The 16,187-nt window shown below is 37.1% G+C and overlaps 1 protein-coding gene across 4 annotated transcripts in view; it reads right to left on the reverse strand.

The window, feature by feature from the left end:
* The window catches only part of si:ch211-1e14.1 (UPF0606 protein KIAA1549), a 66,336-nt gene that overhangs the window by 5,519 nt on the left and 44,630 nt on the right, over positions 1 to 16,187 (reverse strand). For all 4 annotated transcript variants that reach the window (XM_067390115.1, XM_067390116.1, XM_067390113.1 and 1 more), the window contains exons 12-17: positions 12,474 to 12,673; positions 7,742 to 7,878; positions 4,462 to 4,667; positions 4,055 to 4,284; positions 3,694 to 3,838; positions 1,664 to 1,990 (exon numbers count right to left, since the gene is read on the reverse strand). In XM_067390115.1, coding sequence (XP_067246216.1) covers positions 1,664 to 1,990; positions 3,694 to 3,838; positions 4,055 to 4,284; positions 4,462 to 4,667; positions 7,742 to 7,878; positions 12,474 to 12,673 — 1,245 coding nt within the window. The remainder of the gene's footprint in view (positions 1 to 1,663; positions 1,991 to 3,693; positions 3,839 to 4,054; positions 4,285 to 4,461; positions 4,668 to 7,741; positions 7,879 to 12,473; positions 12,674 to 16,187) is intronic.

Consider the following 16,187-nt stretch of genomic DNA (forward strand, 5'->3'; position numbering starts at 1 on the left):
AATGCCATTTTAAGGACAGCACACCTTCCCCTGCTCCATCTTGACTCTTAAATAAACCTTTGAGTTATTAGTCAGTTCATATTTTGCCTCTGTTGGCCTTTGCAATTCCCTCTTTCCCTTCCACGAAAAGACCTCAATCTAACAGAAATATTTCATTCAAGACAGTGTTGACAGATGAGGCTTCCATTCTGGGTTGTTTATTCCCGATCTGTGAAAAAACCCAAATCTAGTTCCTCTGATGTGAGTCCAGTGCATCAAGCTTGCTTTAAATTGCTCTAGTACGGTTATTACACATCAAAACACATTTATAATGAAATCAACAAATTAACTGATGGAAACAAACCACTGTAACCAGAAATCACAAGTGCACTTAGTTATTGCACCTTTGCTCTAATGAAGCAGACACAGTAGTTTTAAAAAGGATTAATACATGATTTATACATGCTTAAATGTGGGCAGTCAAATGTTAATGTGCTCATGGTTGTTTTGCATTTCTAAATGCTCATTTCATGTATTTTTAGTTTATTTTTAGATGACCTTTGCCATCATCCTATGGTCATCCTAAAGTTTAATCCTGGCTTAATCTAAGCCCTGTCTGTGAAACCGGGCCTTAGTGTTTTATTTTTTAATTTAATTCACAAATGCAAGACGAAGACGAAACTGGTGTCTCTGTTCTGGATGGAAGTTAATGGACCATGAAGTCTAGCGTGACCGCAGATTCAGACAAGGGGAAATCATATAAGTATTGGAAAGGAAACAGTAATACATCAGCTTTCATCATCACATGAATGTGGATAATTTATGGGTTTCTCAGACAGGATGTGTTCTAAAAAAAAAAAAAAAAAAAAAAAAAAAAAAATTGGGAAAATCCCACGTCCAGTCACTTAGAAAAGTAATAGCACCTCTCCTCAACAAGCTGTACAATTTGAGGTATCATTCATGATTTCATAACAGGACGATTTATGAGCCGAGATCTTGGCATTAACAGTTTGTTCAAATATCTAAAGACAAGTATGAACAATCATAATAAATAAGTGCACACTATCTCAGATTCAGAGACTTGGAAGCAGTGCAGAAGAGTAAGGCTCCAATAGTGAGAGTTTATCCTCAATCAGTCTGTCAGAAACATTACTGTTTTACTACAATCAAGAGCTGATCTGTGATCTGCTGGTTCCAGGTTCATGATCTAAGGCTGAAATCAGAGGCTCTTCCAAGGTCAGTTTGACCCTGACGTCTAAAGTCAAGGATATATTTACTGTTAACAGATGGGGCGTCCTCAACTGATTACTGCACGGATCTAATTCTCCTCAACCAGTGACTTACAGACTGAAGCAATGCAGAGATGTTTGATGAATAAAGCTTTCCATCTAGTTATGCTTGTTTATAAAATTAAAATTAAGGTAATAAGGGATTTTTAAAAATAATTTTAAGAAGTGATTTGTAGACTATGAAATATTTCTGAGAATATCCATTGTTTTTTTTTTTGTTTTGTTTTTTAAATAATTAATTAATAGATCATTTTTTCCACATTTTTCCAGGCCAGAAAATAATTGTTTTAAAATTTTGGTGAAGTTTCCATAAGGTTTCCATTACTGCTATTGCTTCCATTACTGCTATTGCTACAACTGCTATTCAAAGTTAATTCACTATGGATTGTTCTTACCCCAGTGTAGGGATTCAGGGGCAGGTATCCTGGGCCCCAGGGTCGCGGACCACGGGATGGCGGGCTCAAGGGAGGTGGGGGTCCGGGGTTAAGACCAACCCCAGGCAGAGTGATGCCAGCTGTGCTGCCCTGAGACGAAGGAGACACAAGGGCGAAGGCATCATCCAGTAAAGAGTGCATTTGCTGCCGGGCCTCTTCTATAGATGGCTGAGGGGGCAGATATGGGGGTGGTGGAGGAGGATGACCAGGAGGAGGAGAAATGGGGCCATGGAACACGTCATCCGTCGGAGACGGGGTATGATGCTCAGGCCCCTGGTCTGGGTCCGACTGCAAAATAAAAGCAAATGAAATATGATTAGCATTCAAAGCTGCAACTATATATATATATATAATTATTTATTTAATGAAAAATACAACTATTTTTTATTTTAATATATTTAAAATGTAATTTATTCCTGTGATGGGAAAGCTACATTTTCAGCCATTACTCTAGACTTCAGTGTCACATGATCTTTCAGAAATCATTCTAATATTCTGATTGGTGCTCAAGAAACATTTATTCCTATTTTTAAAGGTGCCCAAGAATGCTATTTCACAAGATGTAATATACGTCTAAGGTGTCCCTTGAATGTGTCTGTGAAGTTTCAGCTCAAAATACCCCATAGATTTTTTTTAATTAATTTTTTTAACTGCCTATTTTGGGGCATCATTAACTATGCACTGATTTTTTTCAGCGCGCTGCCCCTTTAATTCGCGTGCTCCCTGCCACACGAGCTCTCGGTTATATTACAGCACATTTAAAAAGTTCACACAGCTAATATAACCCTCAAATGGATCTTTACAAGATGTTCGTCATGCATGCTGTATGCATGCTTCGAATTATGTGAGTAAAGTATTTATTTTGATGTTTATATTTGATTCTCTATGAGTTTGAGGCTGTGCTCCGTGGCTAACGGCTAATGCTACACTGTTGGAGAGATTTATAAAGAATGAAGTTGTGTTTATGAATTATACAGACTGCAAGTGTTTAAAAATTAAAATAGCCATGGCTCTTGTCTCCGTGAATACAGTAAGAAACGATGGTAACTTTAACCTAATTTAACAGTACATTAGCAACATGCTAACGAAACATTTAGAAAGACAATTTACAAATATCACTAAAAATATCATGATATCATGGATCATGTCAGTTATTAGATCCAGACGTTACTGGCTGCCCCTGTCTAATGCCTTTCATAATGTTGGGAACATGGGCTGGCATATGCAAATATTGGGGCGTACATACCCCGACTGTTACGTAACAGTCGGTGTTATTTTGAGATCTGTGTGTTTTCCAGAAGTCTTTTAAACAAATGAGATTTACATAAGAAAGAAAAAGCAATGGAGTTTGAAACTCAATGTATGTCTTTTCCATGTACTGAACTCTTGTTATTCAACTATGCCAAGATAAATTCAAATTTTGAATCTAGGGCACCTTTAACGTTGAAATCAGCTGTACTGCTTAAAATTTCAGTGGAAACCGTGATATAATAATTGTGATACTGTGTATAATGGTCCCAAAACCCATGAAGTCCTGTTAGTTTAAACATTCAAGCTAGTTTAAAGCATTCAACCACAAAAAGACATGAAAGAGAACTCAATTCAGAACTTGCATGCTGTTTTGCACATAGAGCTGCGCAGACAGCACGCGGATACCTATTTCAGTTCTCTTTCTCGTCTTTCTGTGCCTGAACGGACACATACGCTGAAAATGCCTGTCTTTGCGAGTATCCTCTTTGCTTAATTCTTTTAAAACTTTAAGTAAGATCATGTAAATCCATCAAACTACACTATTGTTTGCCTTTTTTTTACAGAAACGGTAGGAAATTAGCACCTGCTAATTCACTGCATGGAGCTGATTAGAGATGTTTTGAATTACAAATATATTGGGAAAACGGGGAAAAAACAGTATGGAGTTGATTACAGAGTCACACGCAGAAGTACAGTGTAGAGACGGAAAGAAAAAGAACAGATTTCTTCATGACACTGACCACATATGCTATGTTATTGACTCCTGGGTATTTCCTGTATGTCCCATCGCTGTCTGTAGTTATGAGTCTATCTCGGTCAGCATCTGTCAGATCACCGTTCATCTGCTGTTTCCTTCTCTGTTTAGGAGAACGCTTCCCTCGGTTGCTGCAAAACATACACAAACACACACACTTGAGTGAGCATTTGGCCAAATATTAAAGTTACGTGGAAATGTGGAAAGTGATTTTCTTGTTCTCGAACTGTTCCAATGGAAAAGCACTATGAATCATCACAGTATGATATTGAAGATGTTAACAGATTAGAACAGGCCTTCATTCTGTGTTCAGGATTAGTCTCATTGTCAGTTGCAGATCTTTTTACCCTTTCTTGGGCTCGGTGTACAGAGAGGGCATGGGAATATCTGGATCAAGTATCTTGTCAATCTGCATCTTGGCCTTCTGGTAGATTCGGTCCTGCTCTTTGGGGTCGCCAAGACCATCAATGAGATCATCCATAGCAGGGAAGTCGTAATGGCCTTTCCTTTTGGCCCTCAGGCGGATCTTATTGCGATGGTGCTCGATCTCAGACTTGTGCCGTAAAGCTACCTGGATCTGGAGGAGAAAGGGCAGTAAATGACCTTGGAGTCAATGAGAAGCACATATTGATTATTGGTAATGAGGCTTTTGAATCAAATTCATAATCGTAGGGACCTTGAGATTTGAAATGGGCCCCTAGGGAAAAGCCTTGTGAAATAAATGTGAATTAGATGTATGGGAGGTGAAGGGTACCTCTTTGTTCAGCTTGGTGTTCTCTGCAGCTCTGTCATTGGCGGTTGGGCTGGGCAGAGGCAGGGCTGGCATCGGTTGCATGGCGATGAGCTGGATTTTATTAGGGAGGCGTTTAGGGCCATCGGTTGGACGGGACATTCGGTCCACATGCTCAAAAATGGAAGCTGAAGATAATGGCTCATCCATGCCATTCATTGGGGGTGGACCTATAAGGACAAATACAAGAGGGTGTCAAACTTCACAAGTGCAATATATATATTCACTACTATTCAAAAGTTTTGGGTCAGTCATTTGTTTTTAAAGAAATTAACACTTTTATTCAGCAAGAATGCATTTTAATTGATCAAAATTGACAGTAAATACATTTATAATGTTACAAAAGATATTTCAAATAAATGCTGTTCTATTTAAAATCATCGCATAATCCTGAAAAAGAAATGTTTCATGGTTTCCACACAAATATTAAACAGCACAACTGTTTTCAACATTGAGAATAATAAGAAATGTTTCTTGAGCACCAAATCAGCATATTAGAATAATTTCTGAAGGATCATGTGAAACTGAAGACTGGAGTAATGATGCTGAAAATCCAGCTTTACCATCACAGGAATAAACTACACTGCAAAATATATTAAATAGATATATTTTAAATAAATAAATACATATTTTTAATTGTAATGCACTGTTTTACTGTATTTTTAATCAAATAAATGCATATTTGATGAGCAAAAGAGACTTATTTCAAAAACACAAAAAATTCTTAACCCTTGACCTTTGAATAAGTGTTTATGCTGTTGTTCCTTAAAATAAATGCCATTTATACATTTATCATCAATCAATCATCACTGATTAGATTTGTTTTTATATAATGCAATGCAATTCATACATGCCACTGTCGCTGACATGTCTGTATACATTTTGAGGCCATTGTATATCACACACACACATGCGCACACACACACACCTTAAACAATTCATAAACATATCTAATGCGTTCCACATTATCAAAACAAAGTTAGCCTCATATGGGCCGACAACTAACAAAGAAAGCATGTAATTCATCTGAATCTCCTCTCTCGAGTATCGTTTCACACCAGATGAGGGCAGTGTTTTCCTGACTCTAACAAGACTCATTTAGAGCTTCAAGAGCTCAAGGGATGAGGATGATCCATCTTTTTTTTTTTTTTTTTTTTTTTAAATGTAGGATGACATTCACGAAAACTATGAACATAAATTAGAAGATCTAACGCTACTGTATAAAACAGCACCACTCTTACCAATTCTATTCTTCCCTGTGAGCCAGTAACAGATGGATGAATGGATGGAGGAAGCGTAAAAGAGAGAGAGAAAATTTAATGATGGCTGAAGTAATGGAGATTGTTTTATTGAGATAAAATATAGCATGGGTTGTATGTAAAAGCATGTTTGAGTGGAATGCTGGGTAAGACAGTTTTTGATCTTGGAAAACACATCATTGGAAAGCAATCATGAGAAGAGGAGGATGAAAGGGATTTTCAAAGGAAAGGGCGTTGAAAGGGAATAGCAATAAGACAGAAAGGAAGAATGTGAGGTGCTATGACTGAGTTCCATGTCATTTCTTGGCTAGTCAGACTGTAGCCTATTTAGTCTGGTAAAGCAGAAATGAGTGTTGAGAGAGGGTTATCGCCACAGGCACTGTTTGACAAGAGAGGAACATACAGAGAGAGAGATAAAGGGAGAGAGAGCAAGAAAGTGAAAAAAAAAAAAAAAAAAAAACAAGCAGCCAAGAGTAAGACGAGGGTTAGTCATTCTTCACAAAGGAGGCAGGATGAATGAGTCTGGGCTGACTAGAGAGGAAATCAAGAGGAAGAGCCACAAATCTTCAGCTGAAAGACTCAGGTTTTATTACTTTCCCCTCTCTGTAAATCTTACGTCACATGTTCTTCTTCCACTGGCTATTATGGAGGACTAGGACTGCCACTTAATAAAACCAAGGAATCTTTCGCCTTTGCTAGCAGCCAACATGCATCAAAAGGGTGTGTCTTAATATTCAGTCAAAATTTCATTGGTTGCCCCCACATGTAAACTATCCAATTACATGTGAAATTAACAAATAGATTGAGATTTTTTTCTGTTAAATTAACATTTAAAAAATGTAAAAATAATTTTATTTTTTTATGTAAAAATATTATTTTAAATTTAAAATATATATATAGTATTTAATTTAATATTATTTATATACTATTATAGTATTTATTAATATTTTTTATTATATTTTATTTTAAAATTGTATATTTTCAGTTTAGTGTAGTTTAAGTTTCAGTAATTTGTTTGTTAGTAAGTTGATACGTTTTTAAGTTTTTTCATCTAATATTTATATTGTATTTTGTAACGAAAACGATTTTTAGTTGACAATAACAGCACTGCTTTATGGTTACATTTAACTATATTTTTAAATATGAATTTAATTTCTTCTCAAAAGTCTTAAAGGTGCTAAAGAGGATGTTTTGTTTTATGCATTTTTGCAATATTACTTGAAACTGTCTTTACTAACTGATAAAAGACTATTTATTAGGTGCACTGAAAGGAATAATATTAATATACATCATCTGTGCAGGAGGTAGGGCCTTAAAAACATCAGCCAATTGGCCCTCTGGCTTGTCAATCACTGCCATGACGTTCCTTGTGAGAGACGAGCGCGGCTGCGCGCTCCAGTAACTTTCCACACTCCACAGGCGCCGCATGCAATGTTTTTGTCAGGAGACAGGAGTAACAACTGCAGATTATGAGTTACCTGCGGTGAGTCCGACATAATGAATCCACTAACACGATACAGCGAATGCCGATGGTAAACACTCGTGTTCCAATACTCATGCACGATTTTTAGGAGGCGTTCCCTTGAAAGGAGGGGGGGTTGTTCTTACGCATGCGCTCATTTCAAAAACTCAGTAACAGTCTTTGGTTTCTCAGTCGACGAAAAGATCCTCTTTATCACCTTTAAGGAGATATTTATGAAGACGTTAAAAACTTTAGTCTATCTGTTTGAAGATATATATATTATATATATATATATATATATATATATATATATATATATATATATATATATATATATATATTTTGATCTAATACAATCAATGAAGAATTAACCTAGCACAGATACATATCTTGAATATTACGATACATGTCAGGATTCAGTACATTGTCATATTACAATTAGATCACAACTTTAATGAGAAAAAGATGTGCAATACATCAATATATGATTGTACTGCCAGAGTTAAAATACACACAAACTTACCATTTAATCCATTAACAGCTACTTTACGTGATTGCTTTGGATCGGTGGGCAGACCAGCGGGTCTCATGCCCTCCTCAGGCGATCCTCTCTCGCTGGGTGGATCACTGCCTATGGAGTCCCCCTCAGATGGAGAAATCCTAAGGAAACATAAAGAAAACCTTTTAAATCTAAACCATGGTATGAAAACACAATGTCTTTGCCCTGTGCCATACAATTTATGCCACAAAAGTGTTTTGAAGACATTTTAAAAACAATGTGGGAATACAATGAAAGCTACAATTCAATTAATTACAAATTGTATCCCCCTTTTAACTGTACACATGAACCTTGGCTCTAATTCACAACATCTCCTCAGAACCTTGACATTCTCATCTTGATGGACAACAATATTTATCCCTCATCCAGTTTTGATGAGGCATGTGTCTCCAGGGATAAAGCAAAAGGATGATGACCTAATCCTGTCATGCTTTCAAAGAGCACTTTCAGATCTAATGTGACCAACAAAAAGATCATGACTTGGTCATGAATCCATTACATATTCACTACCCTTTTAGTCTAGAACTATTTGGCCTACTAACTGTCCTAATTAATAGGAATGTATCTAGTTATTTTAACTTAGACTGTTTAGTATGTGCACATTTATTAATTTTATTGATCTATATTTAAGTATAGTCCAGAAATATGGATTATTCTGTTTCAGCTAATACAGTAAAGAATATATCAGAATTACATTACTTCTGTTTACTTGGAACATGGTTTCATACACTGTTTGCAAGACATGAGATCTGTGGTAATTTCACCCCTAAGACCCTTCTATTGATTAGAGAGTGAGATGTAATCCTTTTAAAAAGCTTTCTATTGATCAACAGTCGACTCACTCTTAGCTAGATTCCTGCCTTTAAATAAATTAACAAGTTATTTTAATATGAGGATCATGCAGCAAAATGCAAAACAGAAACAATTTCTTTATCATTATTATTTTATGTAGATTTTTGGGTGGTTTAAAAACTGGGAAACACTTTACAATGAAGTCCCTTACAATAACGTTAGTTAATGTATTATTTAACATGAACTAACAAGCAATGAGTTAATGGTAACACTTTACAATAAGGTCTAATTTGTTACCATTAGTTAATGCATTAAAGGGGTCCTTGATTATGATTTCACTTTTTTAACTTTAGTTAGTGTGTAATGTTGCTGTTTGAGCATAAACAACATCTGCAAAGTTACAGCGCTCAAAGTTAAATGCAAAGGGAGATATTTTCCTTTAGAGAAATCGCCTTTTAAGGACTACAACAAACGGCTGGTAGGGACTGCAACAAACTTCTTCCCGGGTTGGTGACATTACAAACCCCAAAATTTACATAAACCCCGCCCCCGGGAACACACAACAAAGGGGGTGAGGCCATGTTGGGTTGCTTTAGAGAAGAGGAAGAGTTGTTGTAGTAGAAATGCCGTCATTTTACGCCGGACTGCTTCACAAATGAGAGTCAATTCAATGCTGGATTTGCACAAAAGATGCTAGTCGATGAGTTCAATCAACTGGACAGCATAAATTCATCCACTAACCATTCAGAAATGAAAAATTCACCAAGCAAAAAATTCAGTTGCATTCTAATAGTTGTAACTTCTTCCTGAATCTCTCTATCAGTGTCCGACTCCGGTTTGAACAATGCAATGAACACTTACTGACAATAGTCATTTTGGCTGCGTGAGTTTCTCCAGTTTTGCTGTTGTTGAGCAACCGAAGCATGAGCTGTTAAAGCTCCGCCCTCTTCTAGAAAGGGGGCCGGGAGCAGCAGCTTATTTGCATTTAAAGGGACACACAAAAATGGGGTGTTTTTGCTCACACCCAAATAGGGGCAAATGTGACAAGCTATAATAAATGATATGTGCGGTATTTTGAGCTGAAACTTCACAGACACATTCTGGGGACACCAGAGACTTCTATCACATCTTGTGAAAAAGGGCATTATAGGTCCCCTTTAATAAACAACGAGCGATATATTTGTTACAGCATTTATTAATTGTTACTGTTAGTTAATAAAAATGTTCTTGTTAATGTTAGTCCATGTTAACTAATGTAAAAGGGTTAGTTCACCCAAAAATGAAAATTATGTCATTAACCCTCAGGGGTCTGAGGATTTTTGGGGCCTTGGAGAAGTTTTGACATTCCCTGACATTTGTTGTTCATAAACATATTAATGGAAAAAGTGTCATTACACTGTATTCAGCACAAACTAGGCTACAATAATATGTGAGGAACATGTATGTACATGTTTGTGTTTTTGAAGGAATAACGTTTATGCATGGTTATTGAAAAAACAAAAAACTCAAGTCACTGAAATAAAGCCAAAACATATATATTAAATCTTTGTTCTCAAGACTTCTGGGTATTTGAGGTTCTAGACTAGAGTTTTTGCTTCAAGATGAGGTAAAAATTATAAAACAATAGAGAGATTTAAATTTTCTAAAACATCTTTGGTCAAGAAACACAGTATGCGTGGAGGCGTGAATAATCATGTATAATGGGTGATTCTCACCTGAGAAGACAAAAGAATTGCATAAAGAGCTCTAATGAGCTGCATAAATAATGAGCTCTTTCAGTCAGGTAGGCTGTGAAAAAACCTGAGACATTGATCATGTCTCAAATCTCATCATGGTGTAAATCAAACATAAAGAAAAAATAGCAATACTGTGAAATATTATTACAATTTAAAATAATGGTATTCTATTATATTCTTTAAAATATACTGTATTTCTGTGATGCAAAGTGTCTGAACAATTATGTTACCTCTATGGCATTTCATATAGGCTTTTAGCTTAAAAGCATGCACATTTGGAGAAATACTGATGAATTCTCATAGGTTTGTCAATTTTCTATACAGAGGAGTACATTTATTCAGGATTTATTGTCATTACTATGAGTGCTGGATACTGTATTTTCAATTCATACTCACAGCCGGAGGGCGCTCTGTACACCTTTAGTCCACAAATTCCTGAGCACTAAAGAAGAATAGGCAATCCAGGAAATAACTGAACTAACAGAGGCCAGAGATCGCTAACTATGGCTATTCAAAACACTTTTCAAGACAATAAATACATGATTGAGACGATGAATGCATGTATTGACTCTGAATTTGTGTCTGAATAGCGTTCCCTCCGTGGGCGTGGCCGCATTAGCGGATAATGAGCTGAATCAAGGATTTCTGACATGGCTCTCTTTTCATACAGATTACATAAACACAGAATGTTTGTTTTCGATTTGACTTACACGATTTAAAACCAGACATTTCAACGTTTTTTCAGACACAAGTCTAATTTTTTTTGTCATTAGTATTCACTAAGTTACAGTTCATTTTCTGAGATCTATCAGATTGGACTTCGTTCAGAGGGAGACGAGAGATCACGCATCATGTTAGTTTTCTTTATTTTACAAACAGCACAACATTTTGTTGTTACTCTGAGTGTACACAAATAAGAGAAGATATTCCACAGATTAAAATGGTGTATAACTCTTAATTGTATGTGCAACATTGACAGAGTATTTTGAGTCTCTTTCACACTGGTTAGAAAAAAAACGCGGTGATCACGCCGGCATGACCGCCAACCCGAGAGTGACTCACCCTCATGTCGTTCCAGAATTGTGTAATGCTTAATTGTGAACTTAGAGCATTAAACAGTTTTTCACCAAGTCTCTGCTCAGGTTTTTTTGGGAGGAGCTAAAACGGGGGTCTGATGACGCACTTGGACCCACGAACATGGCCCCGCCCCTAACACTATATATCTGTCGATGACGCACCAAGCTTGGCCCCGCCTTTAACTCTACAGCGGTTCACTTGCTCAATCTTGAGTGTCATTACAGTTATACAGCCCTTTGCACATTTGGCTAGTAATGCCTTCGTCTTGCAAATGCATATTACATGGTTGTTATAATATACAATATGCTCGGTCTCCTTATTTAAATTTCCTAAAACGATGATATGAAGGATTCTAAAGTGATCGTTCTACACTGGATAATTTTACAAACTTTCATCAGACAGCTGGGATTCACAGATGTGACAGAACAGACATCGTCCCCCCTCCCGTCCCCCCGATAACCGATGATATATGGGGACGGACAAGAGTCTCTCCCGTCCCGGCCTTCATCCTCCCGTCTCGCGGCACCGTCATTTGTCGACTCGACAACAGTCGGCAGTACGTGCCCACCAATGAGTGCAAGTTGCCGAGTTTGCTTATGTTATAATTAGTAGGTAGTCCACAGTAACTACTAAAATTTGCAACCCTCTAAATGATTTTTTTATATGCATCAGTATGTTTGACTCATTAGACTCAAGTCAGTTGAGACGGCAGCTCTTGCGAGTGGGTGTGGTTTCAGCGCCGACAGTGGACACGCCCCCAGCGTTTGAGAGCAGAGAGCGCTGCCTATTTTTTCAAGATTTTGATAACTTATTTCATTTACTTGCAGATTTTTTTAATCATTCAAATTTGGCTGGGTGGTCAATAACACATTTTTCTGCAGTGTGACAAACTCAGAACACATATTTTAAAATGACTTTACAGGGACTTTAACATCATGACCAATAAATGCTGTAGATGTATTGTTCATTTTAAATAATGTAGATAACTAATGTTAATAAATGGAACCTTATTGTAAAGTGTTACCAAAAACTCAATTATGTGTAACATGTTTGATCCTGAATATCAAAGAAACATTTACTAGTAGACTTACTGGCCCCTGCGCCGCTGGCCATTGCGGGAAGCTTTGGAGGAGTCTTTGGACTTTGGAGTGGGTACCTCTGCATTCTCAGCTTGCTCCTTTGTGGGCACAGGAAGTGGCAACGGCTCCTGGATGACCATGAGATCATCCTTACTGTGCTGGCCCATGTGCAGCTTGGCAAAGTCAAAACCCTTCACGCTGGGTGCCTGCAGCTAAAGAACATCACCCCAGAGAGAAAAATGTTAATTTGGAGAATCAAAGTTAATACAGAGGGATTTTTGTAAAGAAAAAGGAAGTGAGGGATGACAATTAAACGACTAAATGTTTATTTAAAATGAAGACGCACTGCTCACAAACACATGACAGAATCAGGTCAGGCTTTTTCGGTCTAGGGGTCTCTTAAGAGACTTAAGCGTACACAAGGCACACAGATAGAATGTGAATTTCCATAATCCACAGATTGTCACAGTGTCATAGGAATAAATTGAGCAAGAGGAGATTAATTGACTCTCAAAGAGACAATGAGAAGCATGAGCATTCAGAATGTATGCACTTGATTAGAGGTCAGCAGACTGACCGCAGGCCAGACAAGCTAGACGGGCTGTAATGGCCTGTCTGTCTGCAGCGCTATGAAAGATTAAATGAACCGAACAAACCAAACAGCAGAGAAAGCAAATTCACATTGGCTCTTTCAAAGACCAGCAGCCACCAGAAAACCAGTGAAGTCTTAAAGAATGAGATATTCAAATGAAAGATTTTTTTTTAAAGAAATAGATCACCCAAAATGAAAAATGATGTCATTGTTTATCCACTTTTAAAGGGATATTTCATCCAAAAATGAAAATTCAGAGCTCACCCTTTAAGTTGTTCCAATTCTGTATGATATTTCTTCAAATTATCTTCTTTTGCATTCAACACAAGAAATAAACTCATAAAGGTTTGGAACAACCTGAGGGTGAGTAAGTGATGACAGAATTTTCATTTTTGGGTGTTTCAAACCTTTTGACTTTCCAAGTCTTCTGAAAGCGGATGATGACTGTGTGACAAATAGGCTGAAAAGTTGTTATTCATTGATTTTTTTTTTTTTTTTTTTTACATAGCTCTTCTTGGAGCGATTCGGATCCGAGTTGGATCTTTCCACTGAATCACTTGATTCATTTCACAAAACCGGTCTGTGCGATTTATTCTTACTCGCTGATCTACTCTCAATAGTAAACAGAAAAGAGTAATTTCTGTCTGTTCATCACACAAAGTATGACTTCAGAAAACTTGTATGATATAATTGCATCACTTTACTTTTATTGTATTAAAAAAGGAAAACATCATGGACCATCGTGAAAAATATCTTCTTTTGTGTTCAAAGAAAAACGGAAAGAATACTAACACTGACGGTGAGTAAATGATTTTCATTTTAGGTGAACTGTTTCTTTAATGATAATGAATCACTGTTGTTTGTTTTATGACTTTCCAGATCAAACAAACTGCAAAGGGTCACGGCGGGTCAAATTAAAATCTCTGTTTCATATATTGCCAGAAAACACAGAGATTTATGAAAAATGCATAAGCTGAGCTTTGTGTCGTGCAGTGAGCATTGCTGCACAATAGAGACGGACTGAAATATGCTCATCTTCTGGGAGTACGTCTATTTCTCTGTTTCCCATCACATTCTCTTTCAAATGCAAATGAGGCTGTTTAGACAAATTCTGTTTGTGATAAAGAAAGCTCTTATCTCGTTTTTGTTTGGCTGTGCTGCTGCTGTAACCGAATCTAGGCCACAATACAGTCGAAGCTGCACAGGCTTAGACAAAATGGCCGGAAACAGACATTATTATTGACACATTCAAATACATACATCTGTTGTTGAGATTGCACATTTGTTTTCTCCAATTGCTGGTTATCAGTGCCATAAAGGGAGATTATCAGGAAAAACTAGGACTAACTGCTGCATTCTAGGAAATACATCTCTACATCACAACACTCCTTTCGGATACTGTACAGTTCAGATACCTCCGGCCTCCTCATTCTATACGGCAATGGTTTCTTTACAGCTTTCTTGGGTTCTTCTTTGGCCATTTCCTCCTCCTCCTCCTCCTCCTCCTCCTCCTCTTCCTCCTCTTCCTCAATACTCTCTTTTTTCTTTAAGCTTCTGGCAGGTTTCTGATTTGGATTAGGGTGATAATAAGAAGTTGCTTCTCTTCCAATCAAGTCAGATTCCAACAGATAACCGACATGTTGGACTGTTCCATCTACTACATTCTCACAAACACTATTTTTGATGGTGCTAACAAATATGGTTATGGATGGGAATCATAAGGAATCTAACGATTCTTCGCACTTGAGGAGGCAGCAAACAATTGATAATTAACTACACTACTATTCAAAAGTTTAGGGTCAGTAAGATTTTTTTTTTTTCTTTTTAAAGAAATTAACACTTTTATTCAGGAAGAATGCATTAGATTTATCAGTAAAGACCTTTATAGTGTTATAAAACATTTATATTTCAATTAAATGTTGTTCTTTTGAAAATTCTGTTCAAAGAAAAAAAGTATCAGATCAAAAAAAAGTTTCAACAGTTTCCACAAAAATACAACCGTTTTCAACATAAAAAGAAATGTTTCTTTAGTAGCAAATCAAATTTCTGAAGGATCATGTGACACTGAAGACTGGAGAAATGGCTGCTAAAAATTAGGTTTTGCCATTAAAGGAATAAATTACATTTTAAAATATATTCAAATAGAAAAAAGTTATTTTAAATCATAATAATATTTCACAACATTACTATTTTTACTGCATTTTTATCAAATAACTGCAGCCTTGGTGAGCATAAGAGACTATTTAAAAAAAAAAAAAATCTTACCAATCCTAAACTTTTGAACGGTAATGTTTTCTAACATGGTAAAGAATCTTGGTTTATTTCCAATTGGATAATGGCTTATGACTCTGTAAGTGAATCAGATGCTAATTCAGAACCTCTCCAACTGATTCAGTGAGTGAGTGAACTGCTGTTCAGAGCCGTTCTTCTGCTTCATTCATGTGAACTGATTCATTTATAAGAACCAGTTCAAGAGTCATTTGTTTGTAAACCATACTCAAGTCAACAGGGTCCACAGAGAACTACAAAATGGTCCAAACATAGATGACATTGACACAGTTGCACTGGTGCCTCAGACTGCTGAGGGGCAAAGAGGAAGAGGAATCTTGTACTTCCTGTGCGAGGACTAACTGGAGAACAATTCTACAGTCTACAGCAGGGATGGGCAATGCCGGTCCTGGAGTGCCGCTGTCCTGCAGAGTTCAGCTCCAACCCTAAAAAAATAACTCACCTGCCTTTAGCCTTTGTAATCCTGAAGACTCCGATTAGCTTGTCCAGGTGTATTTGAGTAGGGTTGGAGCCAAACTCTGCAGGACAGCAGGTTGCCTATCCCTGGTCTACAGTATACTATGACGACTCATCTACCAGCTTCTACCTTCTCCTCTCTCCTTTCTTCCTCTTCCTCCTCGTCATCTTCTTCCTCCTCCTCCTCTTCACCTTCCTCTTCTTCTTCTTCTTCTTCTTCCTCCTCCTCTTCTTCCTCATCACTACTATCTAAAAGCTCTTTGCTCTTGACAGGAGTCATTGACCTTTGGATTACTGGTATTGATTTCTGTAATGAGGAGGAGGACTGCACAAGCATGGGAGAGTGTTAAGATATGAATGAATGCGTGTTAGATAAATGAGGGATAGAG

The sequence above is a fragment of the Chanodichthys erythropterus genome, chromosome 7 (genome assembly GCF_024489055.1).
Source record: "Chanodichthys erythropterus isolate Z2021 chromosome 7, ASM2448905v1, whole genome shotgun sequence".
In the NCBI taxonomy this organism is placed as follows: Eukaryota; Metazoa; Chordata; class Actinopteri; order Cypriniformes; family Xenocyprididae; genus Chanodichthys; species Chanodichthys erythropterus.